Genomic DNA, 20,367 nt, shown 5'->3' on the forward strand with positions numbered 1-20,367 from the left:
TAGAACTACCATTTGATCCAGCAATCCCACTCTGGGCATCTATCCAGAGAAAACCATGACTCGCAAAGACACATGTACTCCAGTGTTCATTGCAGCACTATTTACAACAGCCAAGACATGGAAACAACCTCCATGTCCATCAACAGAGGAGTGGATCAAGAATATGTGGTACATATACACAATGGAATATGACTCAGCCATTAAAAGGAGTGAAATACCAGCATTTTTAGCAACATGGGATGGACCTAGAAATTATCATGCTAAGTGAAGCCAGCCATACAATGAGACACCAACATCAAATGTTTTCACTGACATGTGGAATCTGAAAAAAGGACAGACTGAACTTCTTTTCAGAACAGATGATAACTCACAGACATTGAAAAACTTATGGTCTCTGGAGGAGACAGTTTGGGGGGTGGGGGGATGTGCTTGGGTTGTGGGATGGAAATCCTGTGAAATTGGATTGTTATGATCATTATACAACTACAGATGTGATAAATTCATTTGAGTAATAAAAAAAAATTTAAAAAAAACAACACAGGGCAGTATGTTTCAAGAAGGAATGTCTCAGGCCTAAGCCATCCTACTTTAATACAGTTTGGACCCTGAGATTCCCTCAAATGGTGGGGGAAAAGTGTTGCACTTAAAACTAAAGTAGAGGAGTTCTCTGATGCCTCAGCAGATTAGGGATCTGGCATTGTCACTGCTGTGGCTCTGGTTACAACTGTGGAATGGGTTCAATCCCTGGCATGGAAACTTCCGCATACTGTGGATGTGGCCAAAACCCACAACAACAACTGGAGTAGAGACAGAGGAGAAGACAACAGATAAGCAAATGTTTAGATGGGAGAGTGGGGTCTCCAGAGACAAAACTCCTTGTTTGCAGTGTCTCAGGCAGTAGCAACAGAAAAACAATCTATACCAGAGAGGCAAAGAGTCCATAAACCAACCATTTGTAGCTGCCCTAAGAATTCATTTTGCTAAGGTGGATAATCCAGTTCCATTTAGGGAGAAATTATAGTTCCATGCTAGTTAATTCAGGCATTATGGTAATCATTAAAGGTAGAAATAGAATATTTTTCTTGATATTTAAAGCATGAGCTTTGGGAAGTTCCCCTGTGGTACATCAAGTTAGGAATTCAGCATTGGCGCAGGCTGCAACTGCAGTGCAGGTTCAATCCCCTGGCCTGAGAACTTCCGCATGCCATGGGTGCATCCTTAAATAAATAAATAAATAAATAAATAAATAAATAAATAAATAAATAAATAAAGCAAGCGTGAGCTCTGAAGCAGCTACATGAAAGTCTTGTGAGCCAGGGCTAAATCGGCCACATTAATTTTTTTACTTTATTTTTTTTTTCCATTTCTGCAAATACTTAACTCTTGGCAAAATTGAAAACTCACAACTCACTCTTCACTGGTGTCTGAGAAATATAATACTGGAAAGGAAAAGGACGAAAGTAATATGGAATGAAATGCATGACATGTACTGGGAAGCAAACTTCAAATGAAACTTCTATTTATGGTTTAGTCAAAAACATATGGATATGCAAGCTGAAAAACAGAGCTAATGGGAACACTAGGTGCCTGGCTAAAAATATACTTTTTTGGCAACCTTAAATCATTTTTTGTAAAAGAAAGTAACACCCCAAACAAATCTTCCCCAGCACACACAGAGTGGACCTGCAGACAATTACCTGTTTAGCTCAATAAAAGCGAACCAAGTCAATATTTTTTGGGGGGACTTTTTTTTTGGTGGTTTTTTTTTTGGTTTTTTTTTTTTTAGGAATTCTTATACTTTCCTAACAAATAATCCAAAGAAACTGGGGGGAAAATGAGGAAATTAAAGGAAGGCACAAAAACTTATGTACAAGAATATTTACTGCAATATCATTTATAATAATAAAAAATAGAATCGACCTGTATGTGTCTCAATAAAAGAACTGATTAAGTAAATTAAGGTAGAGTCACACAACAGAATATTAATATTGTACAGTTTTTATCATGAAGTAGTGTACAGAAGGAAATATGCCCAAGTCTATTCATAACAAATATTTATATACATACATACATTATATACATTTTATATATTTATACACACACACACACACATATATATATTATACTAGAATTATAAAGACTAAAAAGTTTGGTAATGAACATTATTGGCCACAGTAGGAGGAAAGGAGCACTTGAAGGGAGTTACTGCTGTGGCACAGTGGGTTAAGAATCTGACCGCAGTGGCTTGGGTCACTGCAGAGGTAAGGGTTCGATCCCCACCCCAGTGCAGTGGGTTAAAGGATCTGGTGTTGCCAAGCCATGGCATAGGTTGTAGCTGCAGCATGGATTCAATCCCTGGCCCAGGAACTTCCACATGCTGTGGGTGCAACCATAAAAAAATTTAAAAATTTTTAAAAAGAAGCACTTCAATTTTTTCTTTTTTTTTCTTTTTTGTCTTTTTAGGACCGCAACCTTGGAATATGGAAGTTCCCAGGCTAGTGATCAAATCAGAGCTGTAGCCACTGGTCTACACCATAGCCACAGCAAGGCCAGATCCGAGCTGTGTCTGTGACCTACACCACAGCTCATGGCAATGCTGGATCCTTAACCCACTGAGTAAGGTCAGGGATTGAACCTGTGTCCTCATGGATGCCAGTCAGATTCGTTTCTGCTGAGCCACAATGGGAACTCCTATTAAAACTTTAAAGGCACATAACCTTTGCCAGGAATTCCACCTCTGCAAAATAGTCCTATAAATAAACAGCATGTGACACAAGGATTTACATACAGGCATGCACATTGTAGCATTGGTTAATAACAGCAAACAATCAGCAAAAACCCTAAATATCAAACATAGGGGACTGGTTGAATAAATTACTGTACATCAATAGAGTGGAATATTATTTACTACTAACAAAGAATAAATACATCTATAAGTACCAATTCTTTTTTCTTCTTGGCCATGCCTGTGGCATGCAGAAGTTCCCAGGCCAGGGATCAAATCTATGTCACAGCAGCGACCTGAGCCACAGCAGTGACAACATCAAATCCTTAACCCACTGAGCCATCAGGGAACTCCTATAAAGTACTAATTTATAAAGCTCCCTAAGATATGTTAAGTTTTAAAGAGACATATATATCCAAACACACATCTGTGTCTGTAGAGCATTTCTAGAATATTGATGGCACCCCTGTATTTGCAGGATCCACATCTGCAGAGTCCACCAACCATGAATTAAAACTGAATCTGCAGATGTGGAACCCGCAGATATGGAGGGCAGACTGTACTGCATAAGGGAGTTGAGCATCCTCTACTTTTGGTATCTGCAGGGGCCCTGAAACCAGTCCCCTATGCTCAGCTGGGTATGAGGCATGACTGTACTGAGGAAGCTGGCATTAGTGGATTCCCTGGGAAGGAGAGAAAGGCCAGGGTCCTGGTATGAAGGAGACTGACTTCTCATGAATACTCTTGAGAACTGTTTGTATATTTTGCCATGTTTGTGTTACTTTTCCAATAAAAACAGCGAATTGAAAAATATTTATCAATCGAAAGATGCTCATAATACATTAAATGAAAAAAGCAGGCTACAAAAAAAGAACAGAGAATTCACCAAACTTTTTTGTTTACATTTGTATTGAAAAAAGACAAAGATAGGAGAGGATGTCAATGTTTTTTTTTGTCTTTTTGTCTTTTTGTCTCTGTGGGGCAGCACCTGCAGCACATGGAGGTTCCCAGGCCAGGGGTCCAACCACAGCTACAGCCACCGGCCTACACCACAGCCACAGCAACGCCAGATCTGAGCCACGTCTTCGACCCACACCACAGCTCACGGCAATGCCAGATTCTCAACCCACTGAGCAAGGCCAGGGATTGAACCCGCAACCTCATGGTTCCTAGTTGGATTTGTTTCCACTGCCCCACGACGGGAACTCCCAGATGTCAATGTTAGTGTGACTTAGAATGGTCAGATGAGAGTGTTTCTTATTTTCTCATTTTTTGCCGACTGGCATTTTCTAAAATGACCAAATAGTAATTATATTATATGGAGGAAAATAACATACTTGAGTCTTGCTGCCTCAAATATGTTTTAGAATCTTATTTCTTCCTGTCTTTATTTATTTATTTTTTTAAACCAGGGAGAAGGGATGATCTTCCTGTCTTCAAAACACTTAATGAGAAAAGACCATGAAGGCTTTTGTTTTCCCAGCATCTTTTATGGTATTATTTTGCTGACTTCATCACGGAGAATTATTCAGAGTCAAGCGTGGTAGAACAGCTGTCCCTGACCACCAGCAACTGCAAAACACCCAGGGAATAAATTTAGACTTCCAGAGAGGAAGGAGAAATCAATTGTCCCGTTGATACGGGGTGGGGGAGGTGATGATCACACACAAGCAGGGACTCCGTCACCAGAAGCCCCAAGGAGGAGATCAAAGCAAAGTGTCCAAATGTCACTTGACACTTACCGATTTGGAACAAGTGGCTGAATGACAAACCATCCCAGAACCCCTCTGCCTAAAACTTTAACTGGGTGCAATTCTCCACAGCGAGGACGTTCCTGGGGGCAAACTACTGGAAGTCAGCCCACCGAGAGTACTGAAACTGTCCAAATTATTTTTAAAACTCTCAACAGAGGTCCAAAGCTTGGTGAAGAGATTAGACATCATTAGAAATAAATTAGTACATGAAAGTCATGCACACAAAGAAGGAACTAAGGAAAAGCGTGACCTGGCCTTTACCTCTTTCCAAAGAGGCTCTGCACTTCTTTGGGATAAGAGGCCCCCCCTCCAGAATTTTTCAGGGGTTCGGGTCTACAGAAGCCTCACTCCTTGGCCACTTCTCAGCACCACAAGGTTCAAGGTGGCCTTGTACATGGACCTTGTGAATTTAGACAACACACTTCAATAATCTGGATACCAAAACTGCAATCTCTTCTCTAGTTCTTTTTTTTTTTTTAATCTTTTTGCCTTTTCTAGGACTGCTTCCCGAGGCATATGGAGGTTCCCAGGCTAGGGGTCTAATCAGAGCTGTAGCCGCCAGCCTACGCCAGAGCCACAGCAAGGCCAGATCCGAGCCTTGTCTGCAACCTACACCACAGCTCATGGCAACGCCGAATCCTTAACCCACTGAGCAAGGGCAGGGATCAAACCCGCAACCTCATGGTTCCTAGTCGGATTCGTTAACCACTGCGCCACAATGGGAACTCCCGCTTCCCTAGTCTTTGAAGTTTACTTGGTGTGACTGGGGTCAGAACTCTCTGGAAAGTGGTTTCAGCATTCACGCACCCCATGCTCACATGTGCATTGACACTGAGTGTCAAAGCGGTGAGAGATGCCAATGTCACCATAAATGTCTACTTGAAGCAAAAATCCCAGTTAGAAGTTGGTGAAAGACAGAGAAAGATAAATATCATGGGTTATTACTTATATGTGGAATCTACAAAATAAAATAAATGTATATAACAAAACAGAAATAGACTCATAGGTATTAGAGAATAAACTAGCAGTTACTAGTGGTGAGATGGAGGTGCAGAGGGGCAAAATAGGGGTAGGGGATTAAGGACATAAACTACCATGTATAAAATAAATAAGGAGTTCCCTTCATGGCTCAGCAGAAACGAATGTAACTAGCATCCATGAGGACACAGGTCTGATCCTTGGCTTCACTCAGAGGGTTAAGGATCTTGCGTTGCCGTGAGCAGTGGTGTAGGTTGCAGATGCGGCTCAGATCCCATGTTGCTGTGGTTGTGGTGTAGGCCAGCAGCTGGAGCTACTATTAGACTCCTAGCCTGGGAACCTCCATATGCCGTGGGTGTGGCCCTAAAAAGACAAAAGACAAAAATAAATAAATAAGTTGCAAGGATACAGTGTACACCACAGGGAATCGAGTAGAACCAATGTTTTATAATAACTAGAGATGGAGTATTATCTTTAAAAATTGTGAATCACTATGTTGTACACCTGAAACAGATAATATTGTGCATCAGCTACAGCTCAATTTAAAAAAGGAGGAAGAAGTTGGTGAACACACTCGGTGTTCTTTTCAGGTCACTCAAGTTAAAGGCTGGATTTCTGAGTGGGTTACTGCCAGTGATCATGATGGCGTTCTCCAATCACGGTGCTAAAGCACAGTTCTGTGGCCGTTCCCATACCCGACAGATGACCACAGCCATCTGAGCCTTTGAAAACGGTGCTCGTTCCCAGACCCTCTACAGGGTCTGAGGCAGAATTCCCCAGGGATGGGGTCCAGGCAACATTCCTCCCAGTAGCTGCCCTTGACCATTCTTTCAGGAGCAATGAGGCTACTGGACTTGGAAGATGTATGGTTAACAAACGGTCAAATGGATCCACCCTGTCCTAGGCATAGACCCCCACTTGAAGAAACACTGATCTTAGAGACTAGAAAATGACTTGTTTGCCAAGGCAGACTGGGTCGGCTGCAGAAGCTTGACAATTCATGGCTTTGTCTATTGTCTACACTGCACAGGGCCTGGAGCCTTCTTCCCAACACCCCACCCTCCTCTCCCACCATAAAGAAAGCTCAAAACACCAATGGTTCTCCTTTTTTGCCCCTTTTGGCTATTATAAAACTAATATCACCATATTACGGAGAAAATTAAGGGGACCACTTCAAATTCAAAAGTCTTACTATAGTCACTATAAATATCTAAAAATACATAATTGATTTGCTCAATACATTTATTCTACATGGCTGCTTGTGTTAACACCAGAGCCAGATCCCTAACCCACTGAACAAGGCCAGGATCAAACCCGTATCCTCATAGACACTATGTCGGGTTCTTAACCCACTGAGCCACAAGAGGAACTCCCTGTTCTCTCTTTTTTCAATCAAGAAAAAAAATTTTTTAATCCAGAACACCCCCTTTTGCCTGTGCCCACCAGTCTTCCTTCTTTTCCATAAAGAACCATTTTCCACTACAGCAATCCTACCCATCACTCCCACCCTGCCCCTTAAGTGGAGGTTTTACAGTTTGTCTCTGGGTTTCTGTGTGTATGTGCTTGTGTGTGTTAGGCTAATTTATGCTGCAGAAACCACAAAGTTCAAAAAGCAGTGAGACCATTGGAGCTGGAAAAATCACGGTAGCCAGATGTGTCTGCCACAAACTCACCACATAAATTTTATCAGAAAAAAACTACTGGAAAAAGAAAATATTAAGATGGCCTACATATAAATCTGACTTTCAGCAAACTTTCAGGATACCTTTCTACAGGCTTCCAACAACACCCGGCTGAGGTGTCCCTTAGCTATTTTATTTGCTTTTGATAAAATGTCTTCAAGTGTCTTTGTACACTTCCTAGAGGGATGAATGAGCCAACTTTGCAAACTGAGCAGAGACAAGATTTTTCCATCTTGTCTTGAAAAGCATACCCTGTAAAAAAGAAAAAGAAAAAAAGACAGCAAGACAACCACACATGTGCTTATAATTTGAAATACAGATCAAGACAGACACGGAGGAGAGACTCTGGCTTGGTGGATGGCACATCTTCAAAGGGGGAGCGTGTGTGTGAGTGTGTGATATTTTAAAAATTCCTATAGCATTAAAAATACACTCTGGCTGCACTTTACCAGAAGTTTCTAAACTGGCTAGGGCTGGCAGTCTGGTGAAGTTGTTACACAGTCTTTATTTTTCCTGTCCTGTCTGGGAGGAGACTGGCACCCCAGGTTGGGACCTTGTTCCAACAAAGAGGCCCGTTAATGTGTGACAGGGGCCCAGCACACCATGGTTTATGATCGCCAGGATTATCACTGAAAAGGCAAAATTGTTACTTTCTCTGGTTGAAAACATTTTAAAATATGGAGAGGTTTTGTTTTGCTTTTGTTTGCTTGTTTGTTTGTTTTTTGTCTTTTTAGGGCCACACCCACAGCACTAGGGGTTCCCAGGCTAGGGGTCAAGTCAGCTTTAGCTGCAAGTCTATGCCACAACCACAGCAATGCCAGATCCAAGCTGCGTCTTCAACCTATACCACAGCTCACAGCAATGCAGGATCCCTGACCCACTGAGCAAGGCCAGGGATGGAACCCACATCCTCATGGATACCCATCAGGTTCATTACCACTGAGCCACGACGGGAACTTCTGGAGAGATGTGAAGTTATTGCACAAGGTCAGTACTGATGTGCTGAGAAATGGGAACACTTTGATGCTGTCATGCTTGCAGAGGGAGAAGTTTCTAAGTGAACCTTCTCTGCCCAAATTCACTGTGCTTGCTAGCTGGGGTTAAAGGTGATTTTTGCAACATGTAAGCAAACGTCGGAAAGATCACAGTTGCAGGATGCGAGGTTGGGTTTTCCTGAGGGAGGAGGAGGAGGACGGCTTCCTAATGGCACACACCACAGGCTCTTCCTCCCACCACACAGGGACCAGAAAAGTGAGGAAAAACCAAGCTACCAACTAATTATAATAGTTATAAGAATCCATTTCTTTGGGGGCTTTCTCTATGCCAGGTACCAAGGCATGGACTACCTAACTACTCAAAACAAATTTCATGGGGAAAAGACTATCATCATCACCTACTACAAATAAGGAAAATGAGACCTATGTTAAGCCCAAGAGAAACTGTTTTGACTCCAAGGCTTCCCATTAACCAAAAAGGTTCCTACTCTCCAACCCATCCCCATCACCACCCTAACAACCTAACTGATTTCCTTAGCAGGTTCCATTTTCCCCAAGCCCATTGTTTTATACACTATAATATGCCTGTGTAGAGTCCTTTTTTTCTTTTGGGCTGTGCCCACAGCATGCAGAAATTTCCAGACCAGGGGATGAGCCCTCACCACAGCAGTAACAACACTGCATCATTAAATGGTTGTGCCACCAGGGAACTCAGAATCCTTTTGTTTGTTTGTTTGTTTCATTTTTTTCCCACTCCTCCAAAAAAATTTAGTGGCTTTTTTTTTTTCCCGTCTTTTTTAGGGCCACATCTGCAGCATATGGAGGTTCCCAGGCTAGGGTTCAAATCGGAGCTGCAGCTGCCAGCTTCCACCAAGCCACAGCAACTTGGGATCTGAGCTGTGTCTGCTACCTACACCACAGCTTATGGCAATGCTGGATCCTTAACCCACTGAGCAAGGCCAGGGATCAAATCCGTGTCCTCATGGATACAAGTCAGATTTGTTTCTGCCAAGCCACAACAGGAACTCCCCTGTAGTGGCTTTTAATAGTAATTAGTCATACCAACAACCCACTTAAAAGACATGAGATTCTGAGTAGTTAGTGTTATGAAAAAATATCAACTTTCACAGGTATAGAATTCCACTCAGTAAGCTCTCCTCTGCACTATCCAAAGTTCTCCAAGACCTTCCTCTCCCCTTCCATTCACTGTGTATCGCTAGGGACTCAGACTCAAAGGTGACCAATTTGCTCAGACAGAATTGAATTGGATAAAACCTGAAAGACAACCTCATTTGGTAAATACAAAAACAAAAATCTCAGTTAAAAATTAGACCAATCTGGGAGTTCCTGTTGTGGAGCAGCAGAAACAAATCCAACTAGGAACCATGAGGTTGCAGGTTCGATCCCTGGCCTTGCTCAGTGGGTTAAGGACCCAGCATTGCCATAAGCTGTGGTGTAGGTCACAGATACGGCTCAGATCCCACATTGTTGTGGCTGTAGTGTAGGCCAGCAGCTGTAGCTCCAAATCGACCCTTAGCCTGGGAACCTCCACATGCCACCTGTGTGGCCCTAAAAAGCAAAAAACAAATAAAAATAAAAATAAAAATAAATAAACAAAATTAGACCAAGCTTGAGATGGCTATTTGAAATAATCCCTCCAGAGGCTATTTCATTTCACTTTAGAATCTGAAAAGAGAGTGTAGACACAACAAATCTACCGTCCTACTGAGAGACAGGTGCCTTTTCACTAGATTCTGAGCAGCCTGACAAAAATATGCTCGCAAGATCACTCACAAAGTGACCTTCACAAAGTCACTCACTCCAGGATGCCTTTAAGTGATGGGTCTCTTCTCTCCCAATTAAAATATAATATGACTTACAGCCAACATTTCAGGAAAAGAGCTACTGAAAAAAATAAGATATCCACTGACAAGAAGTATCTGAGGGAAGGGGCGGGGGACTAAAACATCTCCACCAGGGGGTGCTATCCTCACTGAAAGTAAAAAACTAAGTTCCTAATTAATTTTTCTTTTCTTTTTTGGGCCGCACCCGCAGCATATGGAGATTCCCAGGCTAGGGGTCCAATTGGAGATGCAGCTGCCAGCCTACACCACAGTGACAGCAACGCCAGATCCCAGCCAAGTCTGTGACCTATGCCACAGCTTCACAGCAATGCTGGATCCTGAACCAACTGAGTGAGGCCAGGGATTGAACCTGCATCCTCATGGATACTGGTCAGATTCATTTCTGCTGACCCACAACGAGAACTCCTCATATTCCTAATTTAAAGCAATTTGCACTCTGACCAGCCTAAGATAAATCTCCTTTGTTTGTTGTTGAGAGCTTTTATGATGAATGATAAAATTGTCTTCAAATCTAACATTCTATAATTAAATAAAATATAAAATAAAACTCTTCTTTCCACGTGGTTCATTATGTACCAAGAAGAGATCTACACACTTATAAACTCACACAACCTCCTCACACCATAAAAATAATCCTCACTTTACAGCTATGGAAAATGAGACATAATTACATAATTTTGCGGGGTCACCAATTGGCAGAGCCAAGATACAAATTCTGACAGTCTAACTCCCAAGTCCCTGTCTCTAACTTACAGAAAAATGTAGAATCGAAATATAAGAAGATATATTGCTACGCCACTGCTTATACAACAGCTCTAGCTTATAAGAGGTACTAATTCCATCACCTGACAGTAGTGTTCACTGTATTTTGACATCATTTTCATATGTACATAAAGACCTATCAGTGAAGAGGACCCATCATTTAAGTTCACTTATCTATCAGACATATTCCATTGAAAAGACCAAAATTCTAGATTTAAGGAGGGGAAGGAGAAGAAGGATCAACTCTGGACAAAAGGCAAAAAGATAAAACAAATTGCAGTGATGTAAAACAGACATATAAATTTTGAGTCATGGAGTTCCCACTGTGGGATCAGCAACGTCTTCGGAGCACTGGGAAGCAGACTCGATCCCCAGCCGGGCACAGTGGGTTAAGATCTGCTGTTGCAGCAGCTTAGGTTGCAACTTTGGCTCAGATCTGATCCCTGGCCCAGGAACTCCATATGCCACCGGGGGGGTGGCCAAAAAAGAAAAAGAAAAAAAAAGAAAATTTTGTATCATATTCAAAATATTAACTTTATAGGTATATATATGTTTACATATGTTAATGTATATGACATAAACACGATATAAATACACAGATGTATATCTCTTATTTCCAAAATAATGAAAATAAAATACCACATACTAAACCTTAAAAAAGAAAAAGTAGGAGGATCTGTTCTTTCTATTTTTAAAGACTGATAATAAAGAGTTTAAACTGCAGGGAGAGCTACAGCTTGAAATAAAATATTCTGAGTAAATCATTTATTATTAGGACCATATCGTGACTCTCTAAATTATTTCTGATCTTGGGAGCTTACTTTGCATTCCCCATTATATTTCTATCCTTGGGACACATCTGTGATTCTTGAGAGGCTAATAACGCACTTTGTAACGGGCAAATACTCAAATATTACTGGAAACCCCCCAGAATGTGTGTCTTGAGAAATTTATTGCCCCGACTTATTAGAAATCTGGAAGGTAAGGTATTTTATTCAAACACAGGTAACTTGTTTCAGACATTCAGAATACAAAATAAACTTAAGCAGCAAATGGGCTTTTAGTGGGGTGGGGGTGGGGGGGCAGCCTCACATGTGCCTTCAGTTTTTAACATTTACATTCAAAGTCCTTTTAATTCAGTCCACTTCATATTTATCGCACGATTTTCAAAAACTAGGGAAATTACATGAGAACATAAACAACAATATTCACTCCAATACTGACTGCATTAGCAACACACCAAACCCAAATACCCACCGAGGTGGAGGCTAGTTCAATAATTATAGCATATCAACATGTTGGATTATTAGGCAATTTCTTTTAAAAGAATGAGGCAGCTCTGTGTGTACAGATATAGAAGTGGAAAAAGCAAGGTGCAGAAGAGTGGGTATAATGCACCGTATTTATGTGAAGAAACATACACATGACCGGAAACACTGGCTGACCCCAGGCAACATCAGGCTGAGGAGTGGGGATCAGAAGACTTCCTCTTTGAACACACTTTTGAAAAAGTGACTTTTGTTAACCAGGTCCACGACAGATCTTTTCTAATTATAATCAATTATAAAGGGTTTTGTGTGTGTGTGTGTGTCTTTTAGGGCCACACCTGTGGCATATGGAATTTTCCAGGCTAGGGATCGAATTGAAGCCAAGTCTGTGACCTGCACCACAGCTCATGGAAATACCGGATTCTTAACCCACTGAGCGAGGCCAGGCATTGAACCTGCATCCTCATGGATACTAGTCTTCCACTGAGCCACGATGGGAACTCCGATAATAGATTAATAAAGTTAACATTAATACTTTAATCATCAGCTTTTAGAATTTTTAATGAAAATTAAATGGTTAAAAGAAACTGTATGGCAGAAATTGGCACAACATTGTAAATCAGGAGTTCCTGTTGTGGCTCAGTGGTTAACAAACCCAACTAGTAACCATGAGGTTTCGGGTTCGATCCCTGGCTTCGGTCAGTGGGTTAAGAATTCAGCATTGCCGTGAGCTGTGGTGTAGGTCAAGGATGCGGCTCGGATCCTGTGTTGCTGTGGCTCTGGCGTAGGCGGTGGCTACTGCTCCAATTAGACCCCTAGCCTGGGAACCTCCATATGCCGCATGGATGCGGCCCTAAAAAGACAAAACACAAAAAAAAAAAAGAAAAAAGAAAAGAAAAGAAAATTGTAAATCAATTATAGTTCAATCAAAAATTAAAAAAAACAAAAATAGCACAACATTGTAAATCAATTATACTTCAATAAGATAAATAAATATAAAAATTAAAATAATCCAAAAAAGGAAAAGCAATTGAGACTAGTCCAATGCTACCTCATGTATGGTTTCTTTGCTACACTCACACCTGCTTTCTAATTGAGCTCTCGTGAACTGGGGACAAATGACTCAGGGGTGGCTTTGGTTTACTGAGGCTCATAGAAGCACTGGCACCAATTTCCTTGATCTGCCCTTTAAATACAAAACACAACAGAGGTTATTCCAAGTCATTTGCTTTTTGTATATATTTTACATTTGCAAGCTTTAAAATGGTAGATCCAAACTTCCTGGAAGAAGGGACAATATATTTACTTGAAGTTGACTCAGATCTACTTGAGTCCATGCTCAGCACGATTAGGCCACCATATAAGGGGAGGGTGTCTAGAAACATGCTTCCATCTTCATCCTGTTCATTCCTGAAAATCCAACAGGAGATTCTTTACACTCTCTAAAATTCTGTTCTGCATATAAAGCGGTATTTAGAGAGCAGATCTTCAATAGATCTGAAAATGGCACCATCTTTTAAAAACTATAAAATTGGCCCTCTTATTTTTAGCCTTTGGGGGGAGGAAGAGAATGGCTGCAACAAAAGCTGATTGGTTCTGTTGCTGGAGTGTGTTCATTCATAGCTGATTCTCTCCAGAAGGCAGAACTGTATTTCTTTTGAAGGCAATTAGCAGAAACTAATCTCTTCTCAAGTCTAAAATCACACTGAAACATTCCGAATGAAGTGAAATATGAGCTGGATCAACCTGGGGCGGGTGTGGGGAAAAGCCACCCGCAGATTATATAAGAAGTGAATGCTTTCTAAAATCAGAGTAACCTCAGTTCCAACTCCAGCTCTACCGGCCACAAGGTCAGACTTGGGCAAAGTTTCTGCAATCTATAATGGGAATGCTGTCACTTCTTGAAAGGATCTTTCGAGGACTGAATGAGATAAGGCAAGAAAATACCTCACCTGGTGTCATTCCCACATTATGAAAGAAGAAAAAAAAAAAAGGAAGGAAGGAAGCAAAGGGAGTTGAAGGCAGAACTGTACCCTTTATCAGTCTTCAGGGACCAAATTCACAGATAGGTGCTTAATGCCCTGCTTGCCTTGGGTCTGGATGAAGACAGGAGGCCGATGTGGTTTTTCTAAGAACTTCAATAAAGGTAATTGGAGGGGATGCTGGGGGCTGTAGCATAAAGCCGGGTAGCAGTATCAAGAACTGTGTAGTCAAGAGGCCAAGAAAAGAAGGCAAGGGTGATAAAAGGGTAACGCAGCCAAGAGTAAGGAAAAGACACTATCTGGGTGCATGAGTAGGTACTGAGGCAAGAGAGCTCCTTCTGAGCTCCAGAGCCCTCAGCTGAAAGCTAGTTTACCCAGCTCCGAGTCAAAGCTTACCGAGATTCGGCTGAGACACGGCCATGGACCTCTGGGGCGCTGGTGTGGAAGTGGCAGCTGGGTGGAGGTTCATATGATTCAGGGGCTGATTCATCGCCTTCCTAGGGTCTTGCCATGTGGTGATTTTTTCTATGTGACTAAAAGAAGGAAAACAATTATCTCTTTAATTGTCAGCATCATTATCATTATCATCATCACCAGTAACAACCCGACAGTTGGATGATGCTGGCTCTTCTTCCCCTAGGATCTCCTTACCAGCAGTTGACACATTCTTTGTTTTCAGCCAATGTCAAGTTTGCCCACTTACCCTCCATACAGAGTGGGCCACACCAGGGATTCTACAGGGGATTCTCTGAACACAAATCCACAACTTAGCTGTCCCAGCTATTCCTACATGCAAACACCCTCTTAAGGGTTTTGTGTCTTACCAAGGATGGATAAGGCCGAGAGTACCCCCCTCTCCCCTCAGACCAAGGAACCTCCATTCTCCAGCCTCAAGTGCTCACTGCCATCTAGTCACTAGGATAACCACAGTGTAGATTCCTCTCCCAAAGCAGGACCGTGTTCTCCTGCCCACCAGCCCTCCTCCCACACTCTCCCAGCTCATATCATTGACATAATGAGGACACCTCCACTGCGGGCCCTTGAAACTAATCTCATAAATATGACATTACTGAGCTCTTACCAAAGGTAAGACACTGTGAGGTCCAAACAGGTAATACTCAAGAGGCTTATGTTCTACCATGCAAGGTAACAACCATGTAACTGAAGAACAGAGTAGCAGGAAATACATGGAGGAAGTGCTGGAATTTGGAGAAGCCCAGATGTTGAGGCATAAAGGTTTCTGAGGAAGAAGACATGATTAAACTCAAGGTCATACACAACTTCCAGTGTGTCTTATTATGACTCTCTTTCAGAGAAACTGGCACAACACAGGATTCTGCCCAGAGTTTCCAATACATCCTTAGACGGATGGGGGCCTCCAGCTTTGCCTCCCTCCTTCCAGACCACATCACAAGTCACTTCTCATGCCTTATAGGCCCTATGCAACTCCATAAATTCTATCTTTTTGAGGGTTTATTATGTTCTTCTTTTAAAGATGAGTGTATTTATTCTGGTGCCACAACACTTTTATGAACTGTATCACAGATCTTTCTGCATTTATCAAAGACATCAAACTTTGACAGCAGAAGCTGAATACCAATCCTTTGCTCTAAGCCTTATAACCAGGTTGCCTCTCCCAAACCAAAGGGCAATGTCAACCCCACACACTTTAGACCCTTCTAGAGCCACATGAAAAGAGATCGTGATTGCTTTTTCTGTTAAACACACCTGATTTTTTCATAACAATGACTTCCTTTGACTCCTTAGAATAGGAAACCACTATTGAAATATTAGGCTTAATCCTAAATCAGTGCGATCTCTATAGCACTGGAATTGTATTTATCTTTTCTTTTGCTTCTGTTTCCTCACATCTGAATACTGCCACGACTAAAATTCTTATTCACATTTCTTCATCCCAGACTTTCCTTGAGTGAAAACTTGGATGCTTTCCCAAAAGGCCTTTAAAATGGTGTGATTAAAAAAAAAAAAAAGTCACCCTCTGTAAAGAAGTTAAATTCAATTTAACTGTTGAGAGTTTCATCCTGTAGGAGCCATCAGTGGTCTTTAACAAAGAATCAAGAAAGAATCAAAACTAAACTTGGAGGAATAAAAATAAGAGAACCAAGATGATCTTGTTAAGAAAAGAAACCCAGATGCTGAGGCATAAAGGTTTCACAATGCTTCACAAACAGGGGGATACTGAAATAAAGAGATACAAAGTCAATTCCCTAAGAGGGAAAAAAAGAAAGAAAGAAACAACGATCTTAGTTATGGCTTCAGTTTAACAACTTTAGTTCTGTTTAAAGATTTCATAAAGGAGTTCCCATCGTGGTGCAGTGGTTAATGAATCCGACCAGGAATCATGGGTTGTGGATTTGGTCCCTGCCCTTGCTCAGTGGGTTAAGCCTTGAGCTGTGGTGCAGGCTGCAGATGCGGCTCGGATCCCGAGTTGCTGTGGCTCTGGCGCAGGCCGGCAGCTGTAGCTCCAATTCGACCCCTAGCCTGGGAACCTCCATATGCTGTGGGAGCAGCCCAAAGAAACAGCAAAAAGACAAAAAAAAAAAAAAAAGATTTCATAAAATCCCTCATCAACTTTTGGTCTTGTGGAAACTCAGAGCCAGCCTTAAGGGGGTTAGTCACAGTCCTTCAAAGCGAGGAATCAGTTGAAGAGGATATTAGAGTTAAGCAAACTCCCTGCAGGAGTTCCTGTTGTGGCTCAGCAGAAATGAATCTGACTAGCATCCATAAGGATTCAGGTTCGATCCCTGGCCTCGATCAGCAGGTTAAGGATCCGGCGTTGACGTGAGCTGTGGTGTAGGTCGAAGACACAGCTTGTATCCCACATTGCTATGGCTGTGGCTAGGCTGGCAGCTACAGCTCTGATTTGACCCTTAGCCTAGGAACCTCCATATGCTGCAGATGCAGCCCTAAAAAACAAAAAAAAAACAAAAACAAAAAAACTCCCCTCAGCCAAGTCACTGGAGCTAAGACACCCTTTGACTAAACTACTCCTTCAGGATTTGTATTACTAAAACATGTTTTCCAAGGTAGGCTAGTCCTAGAGAAATACTTTCCTCTGTGGTACCAGAAGGGGAGGGAGGGGATCCTCTCTTTCAGGAGCCTTTCTTAGACCCTGTGACACCATGGATATTGACCCTGTGCTAGAACCAGCAGGAGCACAGCCAGGGTGACGTGAAGTGATACACACCGGATGCTGGAGGATATTTAAGGACACTGCTGTATACAGACACTCAGCTACCTGTCACTGGTAAGAACAAGACAGGAACGGCAATGACGGTTCCCCAGCACTGGTCGCCCACTCTCTGCTCCTGTTCTGAACAAGTGGACCGGGGCTCCCAAACCTGGGAGAGCAGAAAGACCTGCACTCCAGTGGTAGATGAGGCTTGCCTGAGGACTGCCCCCACAGCTGGCCAGCCTCCACCCCCTGGGATGCACAACTCAGCCAAGGCTTCAAGCCCCAGAACCCCCTCGGACCGTGGGAGCAAGCCCACCCTTCCAACTCCACACCCAGCCAACGCTTCTAAAGGAGTTTTGTTCCCAGTGGATTTGTTAATTAAAAGTGTCACTCACTGTATTCCGCCAAAGACTTGAGTACAAGAGGGAGCCTTCTGAAGTGAGCAGTTCTCACTGCTCTGAAACAACTTGGAAAAGAAAGGCCTCTCCAATTTCCCAGCCTCAAACACCAGCCGACCCCACCACAGCCTTGCTCTAAAGCTCAGATTGTGCTATGTCCAGGGTGGCTCCCATCTGAATGAGAGAGGGCATCACTCACCAGAACATCATACACTACTCAGGATTTGATTTGAAAGCCAAATTCTCTTCTCGTTCAAATCACTTAAGCTCCCCTCCTCACCCCATTCCCAAAAAGAAGATAAACCACTGGCTGTTTCATGCTGCTGTCTCATCTCTGCTCCCTCTCTCAGAGCCACTGAGTCATTTCCTTTCTTGTATTTCTCAGTGTAGCCTTACTGTTTGCCAGGACCCACAGTTTAGCCAGATTAATCCCCACTTTCCTACTACTCACCCCTCCTCCCTGATGTCGCTCCCTTGCTGAGTCCACTTCAAGAAAACATTTAAGGAAAAAACTTTAAAAAGAAAAAAACTGATTTAAAAAAAGATAAATGTCTCTCTTCTATTTTCAAAGTCTAATTTCTATAAACATTTACATATATAATACATACACATATGTTCAATCTGCCTATTAGTGTGTATTCTATGAATATGCATTCCATACAGTTTTCATATTTGAAAATGGAACAAAAAAAGGAAGAAAGATACCAAAGTAGTATGGTGGTCTATGCAAATAATACACTCACCGGGGCTTTTTTTCCCCCCTATCTAAACTCTTCTATACTTCCCAGGTTTTTAACAGTGATTATGTCTTGTTTTCATAACTAGTAAAGACAAAAAGTCTTATCTTTGATCCTTGGCCTCGCTCAGTGGGCTAAGGACCTGGCGATGCTGTGAGCTGTGGTGTAGGTCGAAGGCAAGGCTCGGATATGGCATTGCTGAAGGCTGTGGTGTAGGCCAGCAGCTATACCTCTGATTCGACCCCTAGCCTGGGAACCTCCATATGCCATGGGTGGGGCCATAAAAAGGGAAAAAAAAGGAAAAAAAAATGATGCATGGCTATGCAGGTCATAGGGGCTAAAAAGTTACTGAAGGAGTTCCCATTGCGGCGCAGTGGAAATGAATCCAACTAGTAACCATGAGGTCGAGGGTTCGATCCCTGGCCTTGCTCAGTGGGTTAAGGATCCAGCATTACCATGAGCTGCGGTGCAGGTCATATTATGTGGCTCAGATCTGCCATTGCTGTGGCTGTGGCGTAGGCTGGCAGCTACAGCCCGACTGGACCCCTAGCATGGGAACCTCCATATGCTGCAGGTGCAGCCCTAAAAAAGCCAAAAAAAAAAAAAAAAGTTACTGGAGATAGACTATATTTGACTCCTATTTTCGATTGGCTGAAGTAAAAAGGGAAATGGAACCAATTACCTGGCCCCTCGCTGTTTATAAAGAAAAAGGAGGGAATTCTTTTATGGTTCAGTGCATTAAGGATACGGTGTTATCACTGCAGCCACTCAGGTCACTGCTGAGGCACAGGTTCGATCCCCGTCTAGGGAACTTCCACATGCCACAGGCGTGACCAAAAAAAAGAAAAGAAAGAAAGAAAGAAAGAAAAAAGCATGCCAGTTTCTAAGCAAATGGAAAACTCTTCTTGACACCTAAATAAATAAATAAATAAATTTTTTTTCCTGGACTGAAAAAAAAAATGTCTGCAAGAGTTTCACATGGAGGCCCAGGGTGTCGTGTGGTGGAAATGGTGCCTATAACAAAGATAATGGGGTGGTCTCCTCCTCTTCCTTTGGGGCCCCTTTGACCACTACTTTCCCGACTGCCTTTCTTCACACCTGCCTTTCTCCACACCGGCAAAAAGGACAAATCCCCTCACCACTTCAGGGTCTGTGACAGAACTCCCCAGGTCAGAAAAAGAGCTTCAGCTCTGAGGACATGCACTTTGCCCAGGGGCAAGAAAGGTCAGCATTTTTCTGAGAAAATTCGGCTGGAAAATTTGGCTGGAAATGTTGTTGTGTTAAATAACTTTTCCTTTTAGAAATAATATGTTCTTCAATAAAGACACAAGTTTAGAAAGCCACTTTTTGCATTACGGAAATTTTGCATCTAGGGTTAAAATGTCATTGAAATCAGTGGGGGAGGGGGCAGCACTACCACCCTCCCAGTCATCCTCCCCCAGCGGCCTGGTCCCTCCCATCAGCCTCAAGGGGACTGTTAATTTATCTCCTATTTCCACCCCTCCAGCCTCCTGCATGACCTTTCACCTTGATAAGGGCAATGGCCTCCAGGCTTCCCCTCCTCCAGCCTCTCGGGTTTTCCTCTGGCCCTCCATCCCTTCTCCCCTCCCCCCACATCTGACAATTTCTTCTCTAACCCACCTCTAGACTCCTCCCAAGGACTCCCCACCAAATCTTACACACACACACACACCCCAACCCCACCCACCCAGGTCCTGAGTCCTCATGGCCCTTGATAGCCTACTGTGAGCCAGTGAGAATATCATGGACTCAAAAGAGCATGGGCTTGAATCACATATACCTGAGTTTTAACCTAGCTCTGACTCTGTGTGACTTAAGCAGACGAGCCAATTAACCCACCCTAGTCTCAGTTCTTTTTTTTTTTTTTTGTCTTTTTAGGGTGGCAAGCGTGGCATATGAAAGCTCCCAGGCTAGGGGTCAAATCAGAGCTGCAGCGGCCAGCCTACACCACAGCCACAGCAACTCGGGAACCAAGCCGCTTCTATGACCTACACCACAACTCAT

The 20,367-nt window shown here is 42.7% G+C and overlaps 1 protein-coding gene across 1 annotated transcript in view; it reads right to left on the reverse strand.

Moving 5' to 3' along the window:
* WWTR1 (WW domain containing transcription regulator 1) overlaps positions 1–20,367 on the reverse strand; it is a 147,853-nt gene that overhangs the window by 44,703 nt on the left and 82,783 nt on the right. Inside the window, exon 3 of the mRNA XM_047784445.1 lies at positions 14,408–14,544. Coding sequence (XP_047640401.1) covers positions 14,408–14,544 — 137 coding nt within the window. The remainder of the gene's footprint in view (positions 1–14,407; positions 14,545–20,367) is intronic.

The sequence above is a fragment of the Phacochoerus africanus genome, chromosome 1 (assembly GCF_016906955.1).
Source record: "Phacochoerus africanus isolate WHEZ1 chromosome 1, ROS_Pafr_v1, whole genome shotgun sequence".
Taxonomy (NCBI): Eukaryota; Metazoa; Chordata; class Mammalia; order Artiodactyla; family Suidae; genus Phacochoerus; species Phacochoerus africanus.